General features: G+C 36.7%; 1 protein-coding gene across 3 annotated transcripts in view; it reads left to right on the forward strand.

The window, feature by feature from the left end:
• The window catches only part of TTC39B (tetratricopeptide repeat domain 39B), a 67,981-nt gene extending 46,901 nt beyond the window's left edge, over positions 1–21,080 (forward strand). For 2 of the 3 annotated variants that reach the window (XM_062609008.1, XM_062609009.1), the window contains 16 exons: positions 275–406; positions 2,260–2,336; positions 3,466–3,533; positions 5,520–5,584; positions 5,751–5,856; positions 7,249–7,314; positions 9,053–9,161; positions 10,026–10,093; positions 10,188–10,247; positions 10,560–10,721; positions 11,814–11,905; positions 12,259–12,379; positions 14,936–15,047; positions 18,274–18,391; positions 19,155–19,271; positions 20,258–21,080. In XM_062609008.1, the coding sequence (XP_062464992.1) occupies positions 275–406; positions 2,260–2,336; positions 3,466–3,533; positions 5,520–5,584; positions 5,751–5,856; positions 7,249–7,314; positions 9,053–9,161; positions 10,026–10,093; positions 10,188–10,247; positions 10,560–10,721; positions 11,814–11,905; positions 12,259–12,379; positions 14,936–15,047; positions 18,274–18,391; positions 19,155–19,271; positions 20,258–20,354 (1,570 nt within the window). In that variant the 3' untranslated portion in view covers positions 20,355–21,080. Of the gene's footprint in view, positions 1–274; positions 407–2,259; positions 2,337–3,465; positions 3,534–5,519; positions 5,585–5,750; positions 5,857–7,248; positions 7,315–9,052; positions 9,162–10,025; positions 10,094–10,187; positions 10,248–10,559; positions 10,722–11,813; positions 11,906–12,258; positions 12,380–14,935; positions 15,082–18,273; positions 18,392–19,154; positions 19,272–20,257 lie in introns of those variants that run through there. The other variant, XM_062609010.1, reaches the window with a different exon arrangement.
• The last annotated feature ends 329 nt before the right edge of the window (positions 21,081–21,409 follow it).

Raw genomic sequence — 21,409 nt, forward strand, 5'->3', positions numbered from 1 at the left:
TAAGTTAAATAGATACACCAATGTACTATAAATGGTATATAACTGCAAATATGTATGTAATCCAGTTTGGATACTCTTTAGAACTTGCTGCAGCAGTATGCTGTGGAGGCAGACATGTAGCACCTAGTGGAGATGGTATTATGTTCTCATATCCATTACATTCATGCTTTATTCTTCTGTCTTTTCACAAATTAATGCAAGTGTCTCAGCATTTGATTTTGTATTATAATTTTAAGTTTTGTTTAAATTCACAAGATTTATATGTTTGCCCTAGGTCTAAGGATAGTATGTACCATGCCCTTGGGTACAGCACTATTTTAGTTATGCAAGCTGCTATGACCTTTGAACAGCAGGATATACAAATGGGAATTTCTGCAATGAAGGAAGCTTTGCAAACCTGCCAAAGGTAAGCCCAAGCAATGAACATCTGTAAGGTACTTAATCCACTAATTGTTCCTTATAAGATATCCCAGCTATTAGTACACTCTCAGAGCAGGCTGTTGGTGGTGTGATAATGATCTAAATTTAGAAAGGTGGAGTAGGTCTCACTATCCAGTTATTCGTGGTAAGGATATGTGGAAACCACAGACTTGTTGGGTCAGAGTGCTTATAGCCTCTAAAAGGTAGTTAAGTGGTTTATTGGCTATGTAGACCTACATGTAAGGTGACCCTACATGGTTGAACTGCTTGACCTCTATCTGCCTGTGACTGAGTTTGTCATGGGTGAGTTACCAGTTGGGCTTAAACCACAGCAGTTGAGCAATTCAAACGCTCTGGATTTTGAATTTTCCCTTTCATCCTTTTTTTTTTTCTTCTTCTTTTAAAGTTGTTCTCAAAGGTAGACCAAATAGTCTAATAGGATTAAGCTCGTATTGAGGTTTCTTTTAAAACCAAAGCAATTTTTTCATTAACGCTACAGATATGTTCAGTTTACTTGAAAATTAAAAGGCTGTTATTGCCATCAAGAATGATCTGAACTTTTTGCTTCTGAAACAACAAATGAAATAGACTAGAAAATAGAAGTTGTTTTTAAGAACTTTTTTTTTTTCCTTTTAAAAAATAAACAACTTAGGAAGTGCATTGTCAACACTGAAGTGCTTAACAAACCTCTGACAAAATCATAATTGAGTGTTTTATTCTACTATACTGGTTCATCATCATTCTCATTAGGCCATAACTTATCATGAATAGTCTCCAAAGTAATTAACTCCAAATGTTGTTAGTTTTGACACTTAGTATCACTTCATTAGCAATGACAAATAAAAGAAAAGGAGATGGGACAAAATTATCAGATACTGCCTGAAGAAAAAAAGGGTCAGCAGTTTCTGCCCCTTTTTCAGGTGTGCCATCTGAACTATATTGTTTAGTATGTCTGAAAATTAGATCCCTCTTTCGTACTTCAGATGGTTTCAATAAGGGCCTCCATCTCTGCAGGATACAAATTTCTATGTTCTGGCCTAGTCTGTCACAAAAGTCTCGCATAAAAATGCGAGATAAAGGTTATCACTCACAGGGGACGAATTGCCAGAACTACATGTGCCTTAATAGACTATTAGTAGAATAGTGTAAACAAATGATAAGTTAATGCTCAGTATTTATAATGAATGACTTCCTGGTTTACACAGTGCATTCCTTTTCTGAATGAAGAATAGTTTCTTTAGCTTCTTCATAAGGCTGGATCATTTGTGTAAACAGTAATGAATTCATTTTTGGAATGCCTTACTAAAATAAACTAGCAATTTATAACATGGACAGTTGAGATCTGTTGAAAGTAAAATATGTTTTGGTGTCATAACTGGCATAAAATATAGAAGTATCTATGTTTTTATTATGCTGAAAACAGCTTCTTTTCATTTTTCATTCTAACAGCAAATATAAGAAATGGAAAAAAAGTGATTCATAACCCTGACTATTCTATGATTCTGTAAGACTTTGAAGTCCAGTTCACAAGTGGCTTGCCCAGAGTCAGAGAGACCTCTGCAGCTTGTTGGTGGAAGTGAGATGGAAGCTGTTGTACACTTAAAATAAATGCATGCTTGGAATGTAAATAAAGGTTTGATAGGCTTCTGAGCAGAGACCAATACAAGTGGCTGTGATTAGACTGCTCAAAGAATTGCAACTATTGGCAAATCTTCACTTTATTAAGAATGGCTACAAATTCGGGTAGGAAATAGTTAAGAATTATAAATAATTGAGTTCAAGTTTGTGTTGAAATGTCACTCATGCTGTGTGGGTTTCTTTTGTGTACAACTGTTTTAGATTCAGGAAAAGAAGCACTGTGGTGGAATCCTTGTCCAGTCTAGTTTCTAAACAGTCAGTAGATCAGTTGAGTGAAGGTAAGTGGTTTATAATACAATTAAAATAACAAAGTGAAAAAGCTCAAAAGCACCCTGCCAATGTGTATGAATATGCTCAACTCTGTAACCTGAGTAGTGTCTTACAGTAAAAAAAAAAGCAAAGCAATGACCCTTATGGTATTGTTTGGTTGGTTGTTTTTTTTTTCTCATTTGAATGAAAAGCTTCTCAAAATGGGGGATTCAGCCAAATTTTCTTTTGGCTTTGAGCATGCATGAATTAAGGAATGCCTGTCTCAACCCATTGTAGGACTGAAGAGAAATTTTCATTTTTCCTTAAGAGAGTTCCCCGAAGTTTAAGAATCATTGATGCTGTGGAGTATGTCCTTATCATTTGTTGCATCGGAACCTGACTACGTTAACAAGTTTTGTACTTGTCTGTTTTGCATTAAGGTGTTTTGGGAAATGGTATCAGTACATTGTTCATGGCTCTGAAAATGCTGATCTCCTATTTCTGATTCAGGCAGAATCAAGTATGCTTTTTTTTTTTCCTAACCTGGCACAAAAGAATCCTTTTTAATTCTGAGCACATCAAACTCACCACATGTGCACTGTACATACAGCAGCCTTGTGCATGTGGGCTGGTCTTGCAGCATGGGTGCAGAGTAATTCATGTCACGTGTGTTAAGTCAAGTGTACTTTCGTGCTGCATGGGGACAGAAAGTCTGCCCAGGGCTTTCAGTCTGTTGAGCATAAGTTGGTGAAAACCTGTTAATAATGTGTTACTGGACTGAGGAAAAGCCTGAGCCAAAGTGAGTGTTACCATTCATCTGTAAAAGTTTTTTCCAAGTCATGGAAGGAGGTTTGGAAGACCTAGTTACTGTAGGCTGATATTGAAGCTTGGGTTCAATGAAAATTAAGGGAAATCATCCACCAGAATGACAAGCAGCTTTTGCCCTAGGCTGAGTTGTGCTCTGGCAAGATCAAAGTTTTTGTCTTAGAAGTGAAATAGAGGACTGCTATTGGGAAAATTTGAGTGTTAACAGCTATTATTCAGCAGTTAACAGAGCAGGAGCCGAATCTTATTTGCATTTTGTTTGTTCCATTGACCCCAGAAAGAGAATATTGACATAACTTTGCTGACAGTAAATAACTTTTCTTTCTTACATAGAGGAAATGCATGCTGAAATCTGCTATGCTGAATGTTTACTCCAAAAAGCAGGTCTCATCTTTGTGCAGGTAAAATAGATTGTTTATTTCGTATCTGTATGTAGCAGTTTAATGGGAAGATGTTAGTAATTGTAAAATATCGTTCCCGCAATAGATACAGTGTTTAAAAACAAGCCCTTTCCTAGGGAATTAAGGTTACTTCATGGCATTGATTGAAAGTATGGTAAATGCTGTGATATCGGGCAGAATCCTGTCTTTGTTTATGTGAAAAACCAAAGATGTTATTGATGCCCAGGAACCAAAAACTTAAGGTTTATTGCAGTCATATACAGGTGGTATGTTTAAATGACTTGTGTCCCATCTGACAGTATCCAGCACGTGTTTAAAAAGATGTTTAAAAACGTCTTCTTTGAAAGTGACAGTCTTTTTTTTTTTAATGTGAAAAGGATAGAATGTTTCCCAACTAACAAAACTTCAGCTGGTGCACACTCATCTCCAATTCATTCTCCATGCGCTTTTAACATAGTGTCAGGAGCAATATAGTAATGAATGATTATAAAATGAGCATACATTAACACTGCTGAGGTAATAATTCAGTTGACAGAAAGATCTGCTGGTTAATGCTGTCTGGTGCTTCTTGTTTAGCTTGTGGTTCAGGGACTTCATGCTGCAGTGTTTTCAAATTTGATTTGCAACTTGATTCCTGAAAACAATTTTTGGTCAGAATTTTTTTTCATATGTGAGTGTTTTACAAATGTTTAACATATTTTAGATAAACTCTTCAGATAAAAATTATGAGGAAAAAGTGGGGCACAAAGATACTAAGATCAGGTACTTAGAAGTTATTTTGGCAAAGCATCATAAATGACTTAATACGAGACTTTGGCCTTTTGTCAGGAAATATTACTAACGTAATGCCAGTCTTCCTTATAATTCACTTTCTCCTTTACTAATCAAATGGAAGAAACCCTCTTTTTTGTTTTATGGGTGATTTTCTATTTTATTTTTTTTAAACAGCTGTTGAAGGAGGCAAGCTTAGGACTGTCTAAAATGGGAAAAAACCCACCTTAGGGGTATGCTCTAAAGCAACACCTCACTATCCATCACGTCAGAGATCTATTGCTGTTGACTGTAATAACCCTGCTCTGCTGATTGCTCTCATGCGCCTTAATTCTCATCCTTAATTCATTGGCTGACCTTGATTCATCTGAGGATGATGACGATAATGAAAATTTAACCATTTGAAAGAAACGGCAATAATGCTTGCACTAAAACTCTTGTCTTTCAGACAAAACAGTTGAGGTCATTTGAAATGGTGACCCTTTCATGGAAGCCAGAAATTCCTTTGGTTGATGGTTTTGAAGGTGTTTCCTTTTTTTCATTTTCCATACCATATATTCTGTCCCTGCCTATATAAGTGTGCATTTCTGAAATGCCTGCACATGTTCCTCGTCTGTGTGAATTCAAAGAGAAAAAACTTCTGCCATGTTGAACTGTTAACCACCTTGCTTTTCAGGAGTTTATTTTTCATGACTAAGTACATTGTGACTTTACTTTGATTTTTGTAGTGGTAAGCTAGTAAGCTAGTGAGCTAGTAAGCACATATGCTGGATAATGCATTAATAGGAAATTACTGTAGATCAGCAATGAGAATTCATCTATTCAGGGATTCATTTGTCTGCTGCCAGCTTCTGGGCTTGCTTGTGTGTGAGAATCAGTATTTCAAAACTTTCTAAAAGGTTCCTACAGCACCATCTGGTAGAGACCTTTCTTGTTTCATGTAAATGCATTTGAAATTCTGTTAAAAGCAATTGACTTTTTTTTTCGCGCCCCTCTTAAGTTTTAGAATTTGTAACATGCATTAGAGAGATGTTTCCCTGACAACTTAAATCAAGTATTAATGTCAGTGTCATGAGTCTGCTAACTGAAAAACACTGTTAAGATTTCTAATGTTAAGTTATAATTAAATTTAAATGTAGCTGGAAGATATTTGTGTATGTGTTATATATAATGGCTCAATGCACGTTCTTGTTCAATTAAATATTTTTCTTCCAGGATGAAAATATGATCAACTTTATCAAAGGCGGCCTCAAAATTAGGACAAGTTACCAAATATACAAGTAAGCCATTAGAAAACACTTTCAATGTTCTTATAATCAGTTGCAATTGTACTTAGTGCCTCCAAAATTATTAAAAAAAAATATTTACAGTAGTCATAATGATTATACTTCATATAATTTTAAGTCATATTTCCTCTTCCCTCCTTTTTTGTTTCTGTATCAAAAGGGAATGTCACCAGGTGCTACAGATGACTCAGGGGAACAAGAGCAAAAATGAAACTTATTACCAGTTTGAAGGAGGAGTAAAACTTGGAATTGGAGCATTCAATTTGGTATGACTTTTTGAGACTACAGAAAGGCTATTAGGATAATTCTGTAGGATTCTTTTTTTTGCAGATGCGGTACTGCAAGGCTGTTTTAAGAATTACATATTTGTAAAATGAAGATACAGACTCTGAAAGTTTTATGCAATACAAGAACAGCAGTGGCTGTTTGCATTCATGCCTTCTAATTTATCCTGAATTGTGTTTAATTCTCTGGGACTAATTTATATATGTATTTTTTTAAGAGGAAAAGCAGCTACATCTGCCTGTGTGGAGCAGGAATTTTTGAGATGCTTATGCTGTTGGTTATGGGAAATCGGGAGTGACTGCTTTTATTCTAAAATCTCCATGTATACCATTCTTTTGCTTTGGTGGCACACTCTAGGTTGACATAGACAATTAAAAATTCAGAAGAATGAGCGGTAGTTTACTGAATTAGTACAAAAGACCTGGGTACATACAATAGTGTTTTTCTTTACAGTTTACTACAGTTGCCTTTTCACATCTGTCCTGGCAATAGTGAGAGTTGATTTCTGCTGGTATGTTAATTTCTGTATCATTCCAGACTAGAGCTGGCCAGTTTTGAGTATAGTCAGAGCAACTTAGGTCTGTCTGTACCTGTCAGCCTTTAAATCCCAAGCAGCTGGTAGGTATCTGTGTTCATAAGTGCTCAGACCTTTCCTGTTCTTCCTGAAGCCTCCTCAGGAGGAAGCTTAATAGAAAAATTCTCAGCTCGGCAGAAGGTATTAGGGTGAATGAATCTTTTAAAAACTGACTTTCAAGTACTTGTACTGCTTGTTGAAAAGGTGGTTGTGAGCTTCTTGAGTTTTCTGTTATGTAACGTGGGAAATGCAGTTACAAGGGCAACAAAAAATATATGTATTAGAGGGCTGAAGGACAGTAACACAGCTAGTATTTCTACAAGTTGCTTGCTGGTCTGCTAATTCAGTGCTCCCACAGTAGGAACAAGTAGAACTTCTGTCGTACCACTGCCTCAGTTGACTGGGAGTAAAGGAAGATTGCAATTGCAGATTGTAAGTACTACCAAACTAGGTAGTACCTTCATTCCAAATGACCCACAATTTTCAAACAATTCTGATCAGCTGAAGTCAGAAAAATCTGTCATGATCTGAAGCTGGACTCTGTCTTCCTGTTTACATGCTGGTGATCATCAGAAGTCCGAGTTTCCCTGAAGCTGCAAACTGACTATATGTTGTTGATCATGCATGTCTGTTTTTGATTTTTTTTTCTGTTTTCCTTTATCACTAATGAAAAATGGTGTTTAAAACATAGTAGCAAGCATTTGTGGCTCAAGTTTATACTGGTTTTGCCTTTTTTTTTTTTTTTAAAGTATTTAGTTTTTTTTTTTTTAATCTTATTTTTGTTTGAAATGTATTTCAGATGCTGTCACTCCTACCAGGAAGGATCCTTCGACTTTTAGAATTTATTGGATTTTCTGGCAATAGGGTATTGGATCTGATATGTATTTTGTGTGTGTTTGTTTTTCAAATTAGTCTTTTCTCGGATAAAGACTTGATGGATTTAATGTCATATAATTCACAGTAGAAGTATAAAATTATTTATCAGTATTTTAGTGTCATTAAAAAGATGAGAATTGGGCTAGGTGGTGCAGACGTAAAAGCACATATGGTGATACCCTGGTCTTGAAGAACCATGGGAAATGACCCATCTGTTTCAGAGCAGGATTTCAAATTGCAATTTCCTTTCCTTTTGCTGATTCTTAAGGAGAGGATATAAGCTTTCTTTTTGAGCCTGTGCAGTTAAAAATTAATGTTCCTCATACCAGTAACTGAGGTGAGTGAGAGTCACGGTTCTACATTTTTCCACCCATGATCCCAGCCCGTTTTTTTTAGGAGAATAAATCTGTGGATATCATGTGTCACTGTGGAACATCAGTACATCTTTTTCTTATGGATGATGAAAAGGATTTGTAACTATTTATTTATTTGTAATTATTGTTTGTAATCATAGCCTTGTTTTTGTAAACCTAGCCTTGTATCTGAAGTATCTTATAAGCCCTTTAAAATTCTTTTTGGTACCTACAAGAAATAAAAAATAATTAAAACCAAACCAAAAACCAACTCCAACAAAACAGAAACGCCAAAAAAGCAGATTAAATAAAGCAACTCACAGAATTATACATAACTAAACTTTGAGTTGCTAATGAGACAAAGAATCACCATATGGTCTTAATGCTGCTAATCACAAATACGATTCTGCTTATGTAAAATTAGACTTCAGCAGAGGCCTGTTCGTTCCTTTTCTTCCTGTAAAAGACCTGGTTCATGCTGAAACTCTTCCATTATACACATTTTTGTCCTGACTGAAAAAGAAATAAAAGCTAAAAGGAAAAGAACAAACAATTTTGGAATAGCAGAACATTTTTTCTATTGTGCTTGAATTCTCATATAACTCAAGTTGCCGTGCAATAAAACTGTGTTATTGTTTGTTTTGAGGCAAAACTGTCAAAATCCAATATGTTTCTGAAGAGCTACTGCTCTTAAGCAGGGAAGCTTTGAGCTCGTCTCAGCAATTCCCCCAAGCAGTCAAGCCATTGTGGAATGGGCATAAACTGGAAAGGATGGGAAGAAGTTTCATGTGTGAAGAGCTGAATAAGTCTTCATGAATCTAGATTTCTTTTCTCAGCACACTCAAATTCCATTGTAGCTTCTGAAAACAAGATCTGGAAGTTGGTGTGTCAGCAGAGCTCGTATTTTGATCAGAACCTCAAAACAGTGCCTCACTTGGTGGAAGAGAATTGAGGATAACCAGGGATTTCTGTAAAGGAAGACTTTTGCCAGCAATTAGCACTAGAACAGTTGAGAGAGGTTCTCACCAAACGCAGATTTAAAGACCTCATTCTGAAGAGTCATAGCCAGAAAATCGTGGGGAAGTGATGTAGACCTGTGTGTCTGCATTGTCTGTGTGGTGTTCTCATTTCACCAAAGCACTGAAATGCATGGGTAATTTTATTCAGTGTTGGCTTAATCTTCTCCTTGCGGAGTACTATCAGCTTTGGCAGAATGTTTTGGGTAGAAGGTTGTGGTGGACCTGAGATTAACAGAGTGCTGAATTTTGAAATATTTATATCTGAAAGGAAAACTGGAATTTGGGGAGCCAGAAATTATTAATAGTACTCTGTATACTGATAGTTAATTCTGCATGTGTTTGTGATGTTTCTTAGGAGTTGGGCCTCAGCCAACTACGGGAAGGCGCATCTGGCAGCAGTTTGAGGGCCATTCTGTGTACTTTCACCCTGTTGGTTTATCATACTTACATCTCCTTAATCCTTGGTGAGACCCACTGTGTAGCTGTTCAGTCATGCTACACCTTATGATAGATATTGTGATTTTTTTAATTGAATTTTGAAACTGTGGCCTATTAGCTTTGTAAAAGGAGATAGCTGTATTATCTCTGACAAAGCTACATCTGCTGAAACAGTGAGGGTAGATACTGTTATACCAACTTCTTGTTCCATTTGCAAGGCTGTCTTAACATGCAACAGCAAAATATCACAACACCTTTAAGTTCAGACAAGTCATCATCTGTAAATGAATGTCCAATATTATGAAAATTATCTCCAGAAAGAAGTCTGTACTCCCAAACTATTTACCTGAAAGTTCAAACATGTAGAAAATCAATTACTTTTGTCACATGTGGCTAAAAGTCACCATTAATTCTGTATGCATCTTTGTTATGTATTTTAATGTTCTTTAGTTTGGAAGCATTTTAGTCCTTGTCCCTCAGGCTCATCAGGAAATTAAGGAGAACTTCATTTCTTTCAGTGTCACCTGTACTTCATTAGTGAGCTCAAAATTAGGAAAGGAGGCAGCTGAGAAATGTTTTCCTATCTTGCTAAAACAGTTATAGGGATTTAAAAATATAACTAGGTTCTATAATGGAACACTTTAAAGAATATTCATATACTGCATTCTGTTTCTACTTGCAGACATTTCCTATCTTAAAAGCACTTGTACCTTCAAAACAAGAATTCATTTTTATAAAAAAACCAAAATCTGATGAAATAATTTTGCTTTTGCATAAAACCAGTCATCCGTTAATCTATGGAAGCCATAATATGATTTGAAAACCAAAATCGTAATGTATTAAACTGATTTTTTTTAAGTATATTGAGGTTGATTTGTTATGTTTTCTAGGTACAGGGGAAGCCAACTTTCAGGAAGCAGATAGTCTCCTTGAACCCTACCTCCAGAAATTTCCAAATGTGTGTATTCTCAATGAATTTGTACTTCCTCAACAAAAATGTACTTCCCTATGCTTAAAATAATAACTGGGTATTTTTCTCATCTCTTTTCAAGGGTTCCATTATTCTATTTTATGCTGCCAGAATAGATACACTGAAAGGAAATTTGGAGAAGGTAAATCAGTTTTCTCTCTTAAAAGGTTTTTATCTGTGTGGTGTTCAACTGTGGGGAAGAAATACCCATTTCATCTAAGAAACTTATCTTAGTTGTACTAATAATTGTGCTCTTATCCCTGTTCATGTTCAGTATTAATATTGATTCTAGCTCTCTATCTGTAAGTGAGACTGAAAGGGAAGTTGATCATTTTGCTAGTCAGGTGTTCTCCACTTGGGTGCTAGGTAAGAATTTGCTTTGTAATTAGATACTGCTCTTACATGGAGCTATTACTGAGCCAGTTTTCATCATTCTTGCATAACTACGTCGTAGGCGCAGTTGAGGTTCCAAGAGTGCATAACAGCCCAGGAACAGTGGAAACAGATTCATCATCTCTGTTACTGGGAACTGATGTGGTGCTACACCTTCCAGCAGAACTGGCTTCAAGCATATCGGTATGCAGACCTGCTCAGCAAAGAGAGCAGGTGGTCTAAGGTAAATGGGCAGGTGGATGTATTACGATATACTGGTCTCCTCTCCACAGCTAAATTTCCTTTTCAGTTCACACAATAAATGTAACTTCGCTTTCTTCTGAAACCTGTGAGCAAAGGCACATCGGCACCAAAATGGTAGGTCTAACTCTATGGTTAAGGAGGAATTTTTATTACATATTACATATTCTGAAGCATCAGAGCCATAACTAACAATGCTTCAGCCCTCCTAAAAACAGAGGAGCTCATCAGAGTTAGGAGAAAGAAGAGGGAGAGGAAAACTGAACTTGTATCTCAAGTCCTAATGCTAATAAAACTTTGCTGAAGAAACTGTGTTTGTTAGTTAATTATAAACAGATGAAAGCACACCTACTCAACAGATACCTTTCATGTGACATGAAACGACAAGGCTGCTGGAGACGGTGTCTCATGGGGAAAAGTTGGGGTATCTAACTTTTCCTTGTAAAAATGTTTCTCAAAGGATAAACCAAACACAATTGCAAATAATTTTTTATACATCATTTTTGTATGTTCCTTTTTTAGATTACTGGTTTATTATGCATAGTGGAAAAGGGATACATCCGATTCTTGACAAAACAAGAAGAGAAGAGTATATTCAATGTCTTGAGTAGAATTATTGATGTTCCTTTTTTTTCTCTGCAAGGTCCAGTTACTGAGCTTACCTCAAATCAGTACTCAGGATATTTTCAGCTGTTTTCTCAGGCATGTCTTTACACATAACAGATCGTGTAACTTTGGAATAGTTATGTCATTTAACCTCATCTCTTTGTCAGTGATATGTTTAATAAATTGTCCTGTTCTTTGCAGGGAACGCCTTTAGCATTCTGACTTTGAATATTTCTAAATATTTTGGGGGGGGAGGTAAATAAGCATGAATTAAAAGAGAAAGAAAATGCTAAACTGCTGTAGTTCCACCTGCCTGAAAATTACTGGAAACACTTCACTGCAGCAAGTGGGGTGAGAGATTTGAGTCCTTAATTTGTGTATTGAGTCCAAAATTTGAGTCCAATTTGTGTATTGATTGAACACAGCAAATGAGAAGTGGTAATATGTTGCTATTTCTTTTCAAAAATAGGCGATATATGTGTTCCAGAAGGCAGCAATTCTGTGTATGCTGCCAGAGGATGATTTGAAAAGGACTGGTGAGGACATTGTATCTTTATTCAGGTAAACATTTCTCAATCAACTAGATGTGCAGTTTTTCCCTCTGTATAGTAGTTTTTGACTTGAGTATCTTTGTCTTGTGTGACTTACTTTATTGTTATAACCATCAACTTTCCATTTTTCTCTTTGATTTGAGCACCAAAATACTTAAAATTCTGTTTTTACCAGCAAACAACTGCAGTTTAAGTGGTGTGAAACAATTTAGTATGTTGTACTAAAGTGGTAAATTTAGTATGTTATACTAAGTGGTGTGAAACAATTTAGTATGTTATACGTTAGCAAATCTTAGTAAGTGAAATAAGATGAAACAAAAATTATGTAAAGCAACTTCTGTTTTCCATTTTACCTTCTTGTAGACAAGTGGAGGGTCTAAAACAGAGAATTTCAGGAAAATCTATCCCAACTGAGAAGTTTGCAGTAAGAAAAGCTCGACGCTATGCAAGTTCTCAACCAGTGAAGCTGATACTGCCTGCCTTGGTATTTATTCTTGCTTTCTTTTTGTCGTTTTCAAACAGAAAAGAAATAAGTGTAATTCATTATACAGGGAAAGAATAATATTATCAGGTACTATGTGCTTGCATTTTCTTTATTACTGTTCTTAAGAACTGCTGTAGATGTACAATGGGTTTTTAGTGAAATGTACTAGGGGCTGGATCATGCTATGAACTGCTAGCAATCCAAAAAACAGAGCCAGATTTTTCACGTGAAAGTTCAAACATACAGAGAGTGATTGCTGTTGTCACATGAGGCTGAAAGCTACCTTTAAGCTAAAAACCTGTGCAGGCTTATAGTGTATGTGTTCATCTTCAGTAGAATCATAGAATGGTCAGGGTTGGAAAGGAGTGTGAGACCATCCACTTCTACCCCACCTGTGATGGACAGGGATACCTTTCACTATACTGGGTTGCTCAGAGCACCTGCCAACCTGGCCTTGAACACTTCCAGGGATGGTGCATTTACAGCTTTCATGAGCAAACTCTTCCAGTGTCTCGTCACTTTTACAGTAAAGAACTTCCCTATGTTTAACATAAATCTCTGTTTAAGTTTTAACCCATTACCCCTTATGCTGTCACTACAGTCCCTAATGAAGAGTCCCTCTCCAGCATCCTTATAGGCCCACTTCAGATACTGGAAGGCTGCTATGAGGTCTCCACGCAGCCTTCTCTTCTCCAGGCTGAACAGCCCAAACTTCCTCAGCCTGTCTTCATATGAGAGGTGCTCCAGGCTCCTGATCGTCCTCGTGGCCCTCCTCTGGACTTGTTCCAACAGTTCCATGTCCTTTTTCTGTTGAGGACACCAGAACTGCACACAATACTGCAAGTGAGGTCTCAGAAGAGCAGAGTAGAGGGGCAGGATCACCTCCTTCGAGCTGCTGGTCACGCTCCTTTTGATGCAGCCCAGGATACTGTTGGCTTTCTGGGCTGCGAGCGCACACTGAAGCCAGCTCATGTTGAGTATGTCATCAACCAACACACCCAAGTCCCTCTCCTCAGGGTTGCTCTCAATCCATTCTCCACCCAGCCAGTGGTTGTGCTTGGGATTGCCTTGACCCAGATACAGGATGGTGTGCTTGGCCTTGTGGAACTTCATGAGGTTGGCACTGGCCCATCTCTCAGGCATGTCAGGGTCCTTCTGGATGACATCCCGTATGTCCAGCATGTTGACTGCACCACACCTGCCCCTTTAGTTTGGCAGAATTTCAGTCATTGTCTTTCAAACTCATTAGAAAGATAAGGAGTGCTTGAGCACTTTCTGTTCTTCTGATCAAAATGGAGTGGTGGTGGTTTGTGTATTCTCTCATTCTTTTTATGTGTTATAGTGTGATAATATTTAATGCCCTGAAATAAACATATTTCTTACTATTGTACTGAAGCACTTGTGCCAGGATTTGTTGAGACTTCTTTAAAAGAAAAAAAATTTTATAAGTTATATTGTAAATGTGTGCTAGATGTACTGGAACCAGGTTTTTATTTGGAAAGTTTTATCTATTTCCAGTGTTGTTCCAAATGGAAAGTAACAGCCTATGGGTTATAACATCTATATATGAACAGATGCACAAGTGTGTCTTTGGGTGTTGTGTATATACAGTTTATATGCATGGACAGGCGAGGTTCAAAATGGCAGGTAACAAGGTGCATGGGAAGCTGCAGATCCAACCTTGAATGCGGGCGGACCAGGGCATTGGTCGCTCCTTGCTCCAGGAGATGACAGTCCTGGTCAGACACTTCCTGGTTGCCTAAGCACCCTTTTTTCCAGCCATATTTGCATATCCTACATGCCCTTGGTCATCATGCTTGTAGTAAGCCTGGGTAAAGCCCTTCCCACATCTTCGCTCGTGAAGCCAAGCCATCAATCAGTATATATATATGTGTATGTATATACATGCACATATATATGTATACTGTATATACCTGCACACATCCACAAATATACACACACATAATATCTATAATCTCGTAGAAGATAATTATTTTCAGCTGCCTCTTTAGTTCATGAGGCAGAGGCCACAAATTGAGCCTAGGATACCCAGATTTGCTGATGTGTGATGTAGGTGATGGCACATGATAAAATCTGTTCAGTTTCATGTTTAAAAATATGTGAAAATACATGATAGAATCCATTAGAAAGGTGTTAAAGCATTCAAAGCTTGGAAACCGAGGTCAACTTTGCCCATGCACATTGACTATCATTTTGCTTCCCCTATCCATAGATATTCTTATGCAGCTTTAATTAAATGATTATTAAAGCAAATGTGATTGTCATTGCATGTAACTGACGGAATGTCTTGTACTCATTGTGGGTGGTTGTTTGACCTCACAGATACTTATATTCATGGGCTTCTTAGCAGTGAACAGGGAGTATTTTGGCTTTGAAACCTTTAATTTTGTTTATACCAAGTTTTTGTAGGCAGTGTTTGTATGTACTCAAAATATTTCACAGCAGCCTTCCAAGAGATACTTTATAGTTAAATATTTATTATAATTAAATATTTATGCCATTCCATGACTCACTCTTTTTTTTTTTTTTCCTCAGGAGATGATGTATGTCTGGAATGGCTTTGCAATTGTGGGCAAAAGGGGAGACCTCACTGAAAACTTACTGGTAACAATTGAAAAAGAAGAAGCTGCACTAGAAAATGAAACTAGTAAGTGATCAGTTAAGGTGGAATTAATAAGCTGGTAAGAAACGTTGATGTTTTTCTTTGCTTCTATGTACTAATGTTCTGTGATGCAAGTGTTGACTTAGGCAATGTGCTGTAAAGTCTGAGTATGGAAATTCTGGAGCCACATGAAAGTTAGTGGTAATTCTTCAATATGTTCTTAATCTTGGCTTGATTGATGCTACAGAAGAATACAGAAGACTTGAGGATGTGAGGTCATTAGTTACAGAACTTAACTGATTCTTAATAAGACATTTCAGTCTTTGAAGCATTCTTGGAGTATAATCTACTGACTTTTTACATGTCTGAAATTTTTTTTTTTAAACCAATTTACACCATGCTTTATTACAGCGGACACATACTGAGCAGAATATGATTAAGTATAAAAGAAGTAATGAAGTACTGTGCGTTAAGTCTGTGATTTGTTGTTTTTTTTTTGTACTCTCTGGCAAAATAAAACATACCTACTAATTGTAAAATACAGCATTTTTAACAAATTTTAATCATGGTTTTAGATCTTGATGTATTTAAAGCATAAATGTTCAGGGTAATGTTTAAAGAAACAGTTCCATAATTTATTCCGAGAGAAACTTCAGTTTCTCTACTAGAACAGGTTTGCTGCAGAAATACCTGGCTTTGTCAGATGGGTGCTGTCATCTGTCATGTGAATGTCTCCGTAGTCTTCAGAGTTCTAGAATGACCAAATAGTATCTTTTTTGTATATAAAACTTTTTTTAATGATAATTCACTAAAAATTATTTCTATTGAACCCAGATTTTAATCACAGCTATCAACAATTCAGCAGCAGTTAGTTTTGCCATGATTAAAACATTAATAATGAAATGTAAAAATACATCTAATTGTTTCTTACATGTAAACTGAGGTGATTCATCGGAAGTTATACAAGGACATATAAGAAATGCACAGCGGTAAAATCTGGAAGGTATAATAAACTACATGGAGTAGCAGCTTGCAAGGCCAACACTGAATAGGGTCTGTTTTTTTATGCTATTCTTCAAGTTTCTGCAGAATCAGTAGTGTGCCTCTTAAATCGCAAGTTTTTTTTCTTTTTTTTTTTTTGTCATATTAAAGCCAAAATGTTTGCTTCTGTCTACTAATGTACTGTAATGCAAGTGATATGCAAGACATCTGCAAATGAAGTGGTGTTCCCATACATTCCTTGTGGAGGGTTCTGGCAGAAGCCATTGGGAATCTGGTGCAGAGTCATGCAGAGGCTTATACTAGAAGTGTTAATGAGTTGTATCAGTGAAGTAAATTTCCTGTCAAATCCTTAAGCAGAGGTGCACAAGGTACCAAAATAAATGGAGCAGAAATAAAACCAGTATGTTTTTTTCTTAAGGAAATATGCATGTCGCAAATAGGATGTAATCTGGAAGCATATTTGAGGGGGGGGGTATGCTTTCTCTATCTTTTTTACTAATAACTGCAGTCGAATGTGGTTTTGTTCTGGACCTTGCACCTGTGAACATGATTTGCTTTTAAAGCTATGGACTCAGACAAGATAGAGTCCCATTACCAGAATTGCTGCTGAATTGGGACCAAAAAAAAAGTGATTAAAGCTATTAGCAGGATGTGGCAATGATACAGTATTATTTTAAGATACAGCCGCTATCAGTACTAGGTAGCATTAAAGGACTGCTAAGGTGCACTGAAAAAGTGTGCTAATTATACACAAAGGTCATTAGGGATTGAGACTTCATTTGCTTCAAGTGAATGGTCACAGCAAGGAGTCTATCATGAATACATACTGGTTTTAATGTATAGAGTTGAAAACAGAAATGGTAGCAGGAACAGATGAAAGAAATAGAATTTTTTTTTTCCTCAGGATTTCTGGAAATCTTATTTTTCCACAGTTGTGTCATCTCCGAGATGCAAAAAAGGAATTTGTTACTTCAAGAAAAAGTAATTTCTTGTGTGTTTTGAAATCCTGATAACAATATTTTCTCTGGTATAGAGGACTGCAGGAACATGGTTCTCCCACACTTATTGGAAGGTTGTCTATATTAAATAGGCCTGTACATTTACTGTCATTTATTGTCAGTGTTTCTCCATAGTAGCTTTTCTTCCTGTGGGAAATACCAGGGAGATAACTAGCTAAAATTATTGTAGACTGGCAAGCTTTTACTGACATCAGTGCTTGCCCCAGTAATTTCAATGAATGAGTCCTTTAGGAGACAGTTACATGGATCCAGTACCTTAGCCTAACAAAACAGGCTAGAGTGAATGCAAGATACCCGCTGCGCTTCTACCTGTCACAAAAAGTCTGTCAGTTACTATCATAGAGACTTTCTGGTTTTAAACACAGACGGAAGTAAGCCTGAATGTAATGGCAAAGCAGTTTGCTGAATCGTAAGATGCTTTAGGCTTTCACATTTTTAGAACTGTTTGTACAGGATTTTTTTTAGCAGACTATTAAGAAAAAAATTAACGTGACCTTAGAGAGCTGGTAATTAGTTGTAAACAACATGATCTGAAGGGAGAGTGTTTTGCTTCCGGAATTGTTAATGTATGTGCTGCCATCTGTCTATCCATATGTGTTTTCTTTCCTTCCGTTTCCTTCCCTGCACCCAGCAAATGCTATAAACCAAGGAAGCAAAAAAGGACAACACTCGTTAAGGTTGTATTTCTCAATTGCTTCACAAAAGCTCTTTCATGTGATATTTTTAGCCCTATTGAACATTAAACTTTCTTCAGTTTCCAAATGTTAGACACTAGTGGTGAAGCTTCTTAATCATGAGAGATGATGGGAATAATAATAAACACAGTTTCTTGAATTTGAACTGCAAAATCATGCTTCCAAAAAGTTCTGCAGGACTAATATGTACTTCTGAGCTTTCAGCCTCACTGTAGGTTTTGCTTCCTGTTTTAGGTGATTACAAATACAGAAATCTTTAACTGATACCAGTTTTTGCCTGCTTTGTCCTGTCTTCCAGATAGAGAAGACTGGAAAATATCCGGATGTTTCTTCTTGTTTCTTCGTAGCTTGTGTCTTTAAAGAGAGAGATACAGATGTTATGCACACATCTTCTTTTAGTAGACAGTGTATAAAATTATGCCTGAAGGTTATGTATGTTTTGAGGTATAAAATCTGAGAAGCAAGATCCTGATTCTGAGTATGCATTCCGTACTGAAAACCTGATTTTCCTTTTCATGATGTCTTCAAATTGATGTATCTTCTTTTTACTTTTAGATCACAGTGAATACTACATGGATGATGTGTGCATGGTACAGTTACTAAAGGGCCTCTGCCTCAAATACTTGGGAAGACTCATGCAAGCTGAACTGTGTTTCAATAAAGTAATTCAAAGGTAAAAATAACATAAACAGACTTTTTACCTTCATATTTTTTAGCTTTGGGTAAAATTTCCGATGCTTCTGTAGAAGCCATCATGTTAGAATTTTTAGAAAATGAAACTTCAACATCCTGTTAAGGAGCTGGAGTTAGGCTACCTCTGAAAGTAGCTGGAGAACCACAAAACTTTGCTAGTATTTTTTCTATAGATGGATTAGTCTATTTAACTTTCTGTAGCTTTCTCTATCTCTTGGAGATTAGACTAGCTGATCTCCAGAGGTGCCTTTCAGGCATAGTGGTTCTGAGAATTTCTTGTATTGAGGAAAAGTTGAATTGTCTTACTTCTCTGCTGATCTGTTGAGGCAAGGTAAGGTAAGGGAATCTCAGTTCTGTGTGTGGGAAAGAAATATTTGTATTATATTGCCTAGCCTAATGAACACTGTTTTTATCTCAAGTTATGTTTTTGGATGGTTGGGTTTTTTTGAACTGTAAATCACACAGTAGGGTCCCAGTCTTAGAACTATATTCAAGGTAGCTTGTGTAACATACCACAGTACAGATAGGAAGTAGGAAAGAATGAGGTTTTGCTCATGTTATCAGGATTTTATGTCTACTTTTTACAGGTACAATTAATGTGCACAAAGTTAACCAGTAAAAAAGGTTCCAGAGTATTTTCTCTGGCCATGTGCTTTCACAGGCAGTGATTGCATTTAAAAGTTAACTGGTCACTTGAAGAAAATCTGTAATTAGCCACTTCTGTATTTTTTGTGATGTTGTAGTGAGAAGCAAATAAAATATGATAGCTACTTGGTGCCGTTCACCCTGTATGAGTTGGGTCTTCTGTACAAGCAACAGGAGGAGAGAGAAAAAGCAATAAGATACATAGAAACTGCAAAGTAAGTGGTTATGTTTTGGTTTTTTGTTTTTTTTTATTTGCTTGTACATATAGAATAACTGTGTAACTTCATTAATGAAGGCGTGTGTTTTCTCTTCCTACCAGCCTCTTTGCAAAATACAATTAATTATAAATCTGTGCTCTTGACTGAAAAAAGTTGTCTTTCAGACACAGTGGTGTAGACAATATCAATCAAGACACAGTTAGAAGGGAAGATGTCTCCTTTTCATTTAGGCTTCAGAGATGCTGAGGTTCTGCTGCCTGCATGTGGTGGAGCTGGAAGGTCCAGAGAAAGGATCTATACTACCTTTGTCCCAGAGAGCAGCTGTGGGGCTTACTTCTGCTGCACTGAAGGTGTTACTGGGAGTAGGTTAAAAGCCAGTACACTTCTGATCACCTCCTTTTCTCCTTTTGCATCCTGTCACAGAAGAGAAATAGAGAGCTAAATGTTGAGCTTCATCTGTAGATTGAAGTATGGGGTAGAATTTGCCCCTTCTGTATGCAGAGAGATATCCCAGTCACGCAAGAGTGTTGTGACTGTGCATTCAAAACAATCTCCTAAAACCTTTTTTAGAAACATAATAGTTTTTTTGCCTTTCTGTTTGTTTGTTTGGATTGTATGATGTGATTTCCCTGTGTTTTATTACACTGGCTGAGTTGTGTTTTGACACTGAACATAAACTTTCAGCTAACAGTCTTTCTTTTCCCTAGTCTTCTAGGGTTTTTTTTCATAGCAAACGAGTAATTGGGAGGGCTGTTGAAGGATCCAAAATAAGTGAAAGAGATGGATTCAGTTTATCAGGGCATTTAATTGTTAGTACTGGCATCAGTTGCTGCTCAGTTTGTGGATGTAGCTTTAAATGTTTGTACCAACCTATTTCCTGTTGAAGGAATCAAGGCTGTCAACTTTGTTACATCACTGCATACATAAAGTAGGAACAGTGCAGACCAAAAATGTTTTTCTTAAACTAACGTTATGTTTTTCAGAAATAACTACAAAGAATACTCTATGGAGTCCAGGTTGCACTTCAGAATTCATGCAGCACTGGACAGCATGAATGTGTCATCTGCTTCAACACCTTGAATGAGGAGGGATGCTTTTCATGCAGACAATAGCCTACACAATCTTTTTGCAGTCTTTTTTTTAATCATTGAAAGGAAGCAACCTGATGGTTGTTTTCTGTCATGTCTGATTTGATGTATGTCATTCCTTTAGACTGTCCTTTTTTTCAGTATAGTGCATATACTGTATCTACTTGCTACTTTAAAAAAGACCTTACGTTTTGTTTGATAAAAATAATTGAATTTTTGACTTGAATGGGGAATATTTAAAAAAAATGGTGGTGCAATAAAGTTTAATGCAAATGTTTTATTTTTTTATAAGAAAACAGATGCTGGTTATGCAGTGGAACTGGTGATAACTTCTGCATTTTTTAAAGGTTTGATTTTCTGCAGTATACTTGAGACCTTTTTGCCTCTGGAACAAAAATGCAATGTCTGCAGATGTCCCACCCACATTTGGCATACCAGGTTCTGAAATTTATGTTCCAGAGCAAAAAATTAATCATCTTTGACTTTATGTCATTCTGGGAACAGAATTAACCTGTCTCAGTGGCATTTTTACACTGTCAGATAAAGTTAAGCAGGGCTAAAGGCATGATGTCTTTGCAGGTCACTCAGAATAAGTTATGTGGTATTTTTTAGTCATAGAAAAGCAGGGCTGCTGCTCTTGCAGCATCAAGAGTTTTATGTCATTCCTGACATATTTGTTAAACCTGTTAAAAAAAAACAAAACAAAACCCAAAAACACCAACATGCCCCCCCCCCCAAAAAAAAAAACACCCCAAAACAGAAAACCAAACCAAACAAAAAAAAATACAACAAAACCAAACAACGAAAATCCCAACTCCAAAACAAATACACGTCCCCAAACAAACAAACAAAAAAACACCCAGCCACTCAAAAAAACCCATAACCCAAATCTTTCACTGAGAGACACTTTGTAACTTACACAGGATGTCTTTTCCAATGGAAAAAGGCTGGGAAATTTTTCCTGGTGCCTATCCAAGTAATTATTCATGCAACTGAAACAGGTTGCTTCCCATCTTCCCTCTCGTGGATCTGAAGAAAGGATCATTC

Source organism: Pezoporus occidentalis, unplaced genomic scaffold (genome assembly GCF_034315485.1).
Source record: "Pezoporus occidentalis ecotype Australia unplaced genomic scaffold, CSIRO_AGI_Poc_V1 ctg133, whole genome shotgun sequence".
Taxonomy (NCBI): Eukaryota; Metazoa; Chordata; class Aves; order Psittaciformes; family Psittacidae; genus Pezoporus; species Pezoporus occidentalis.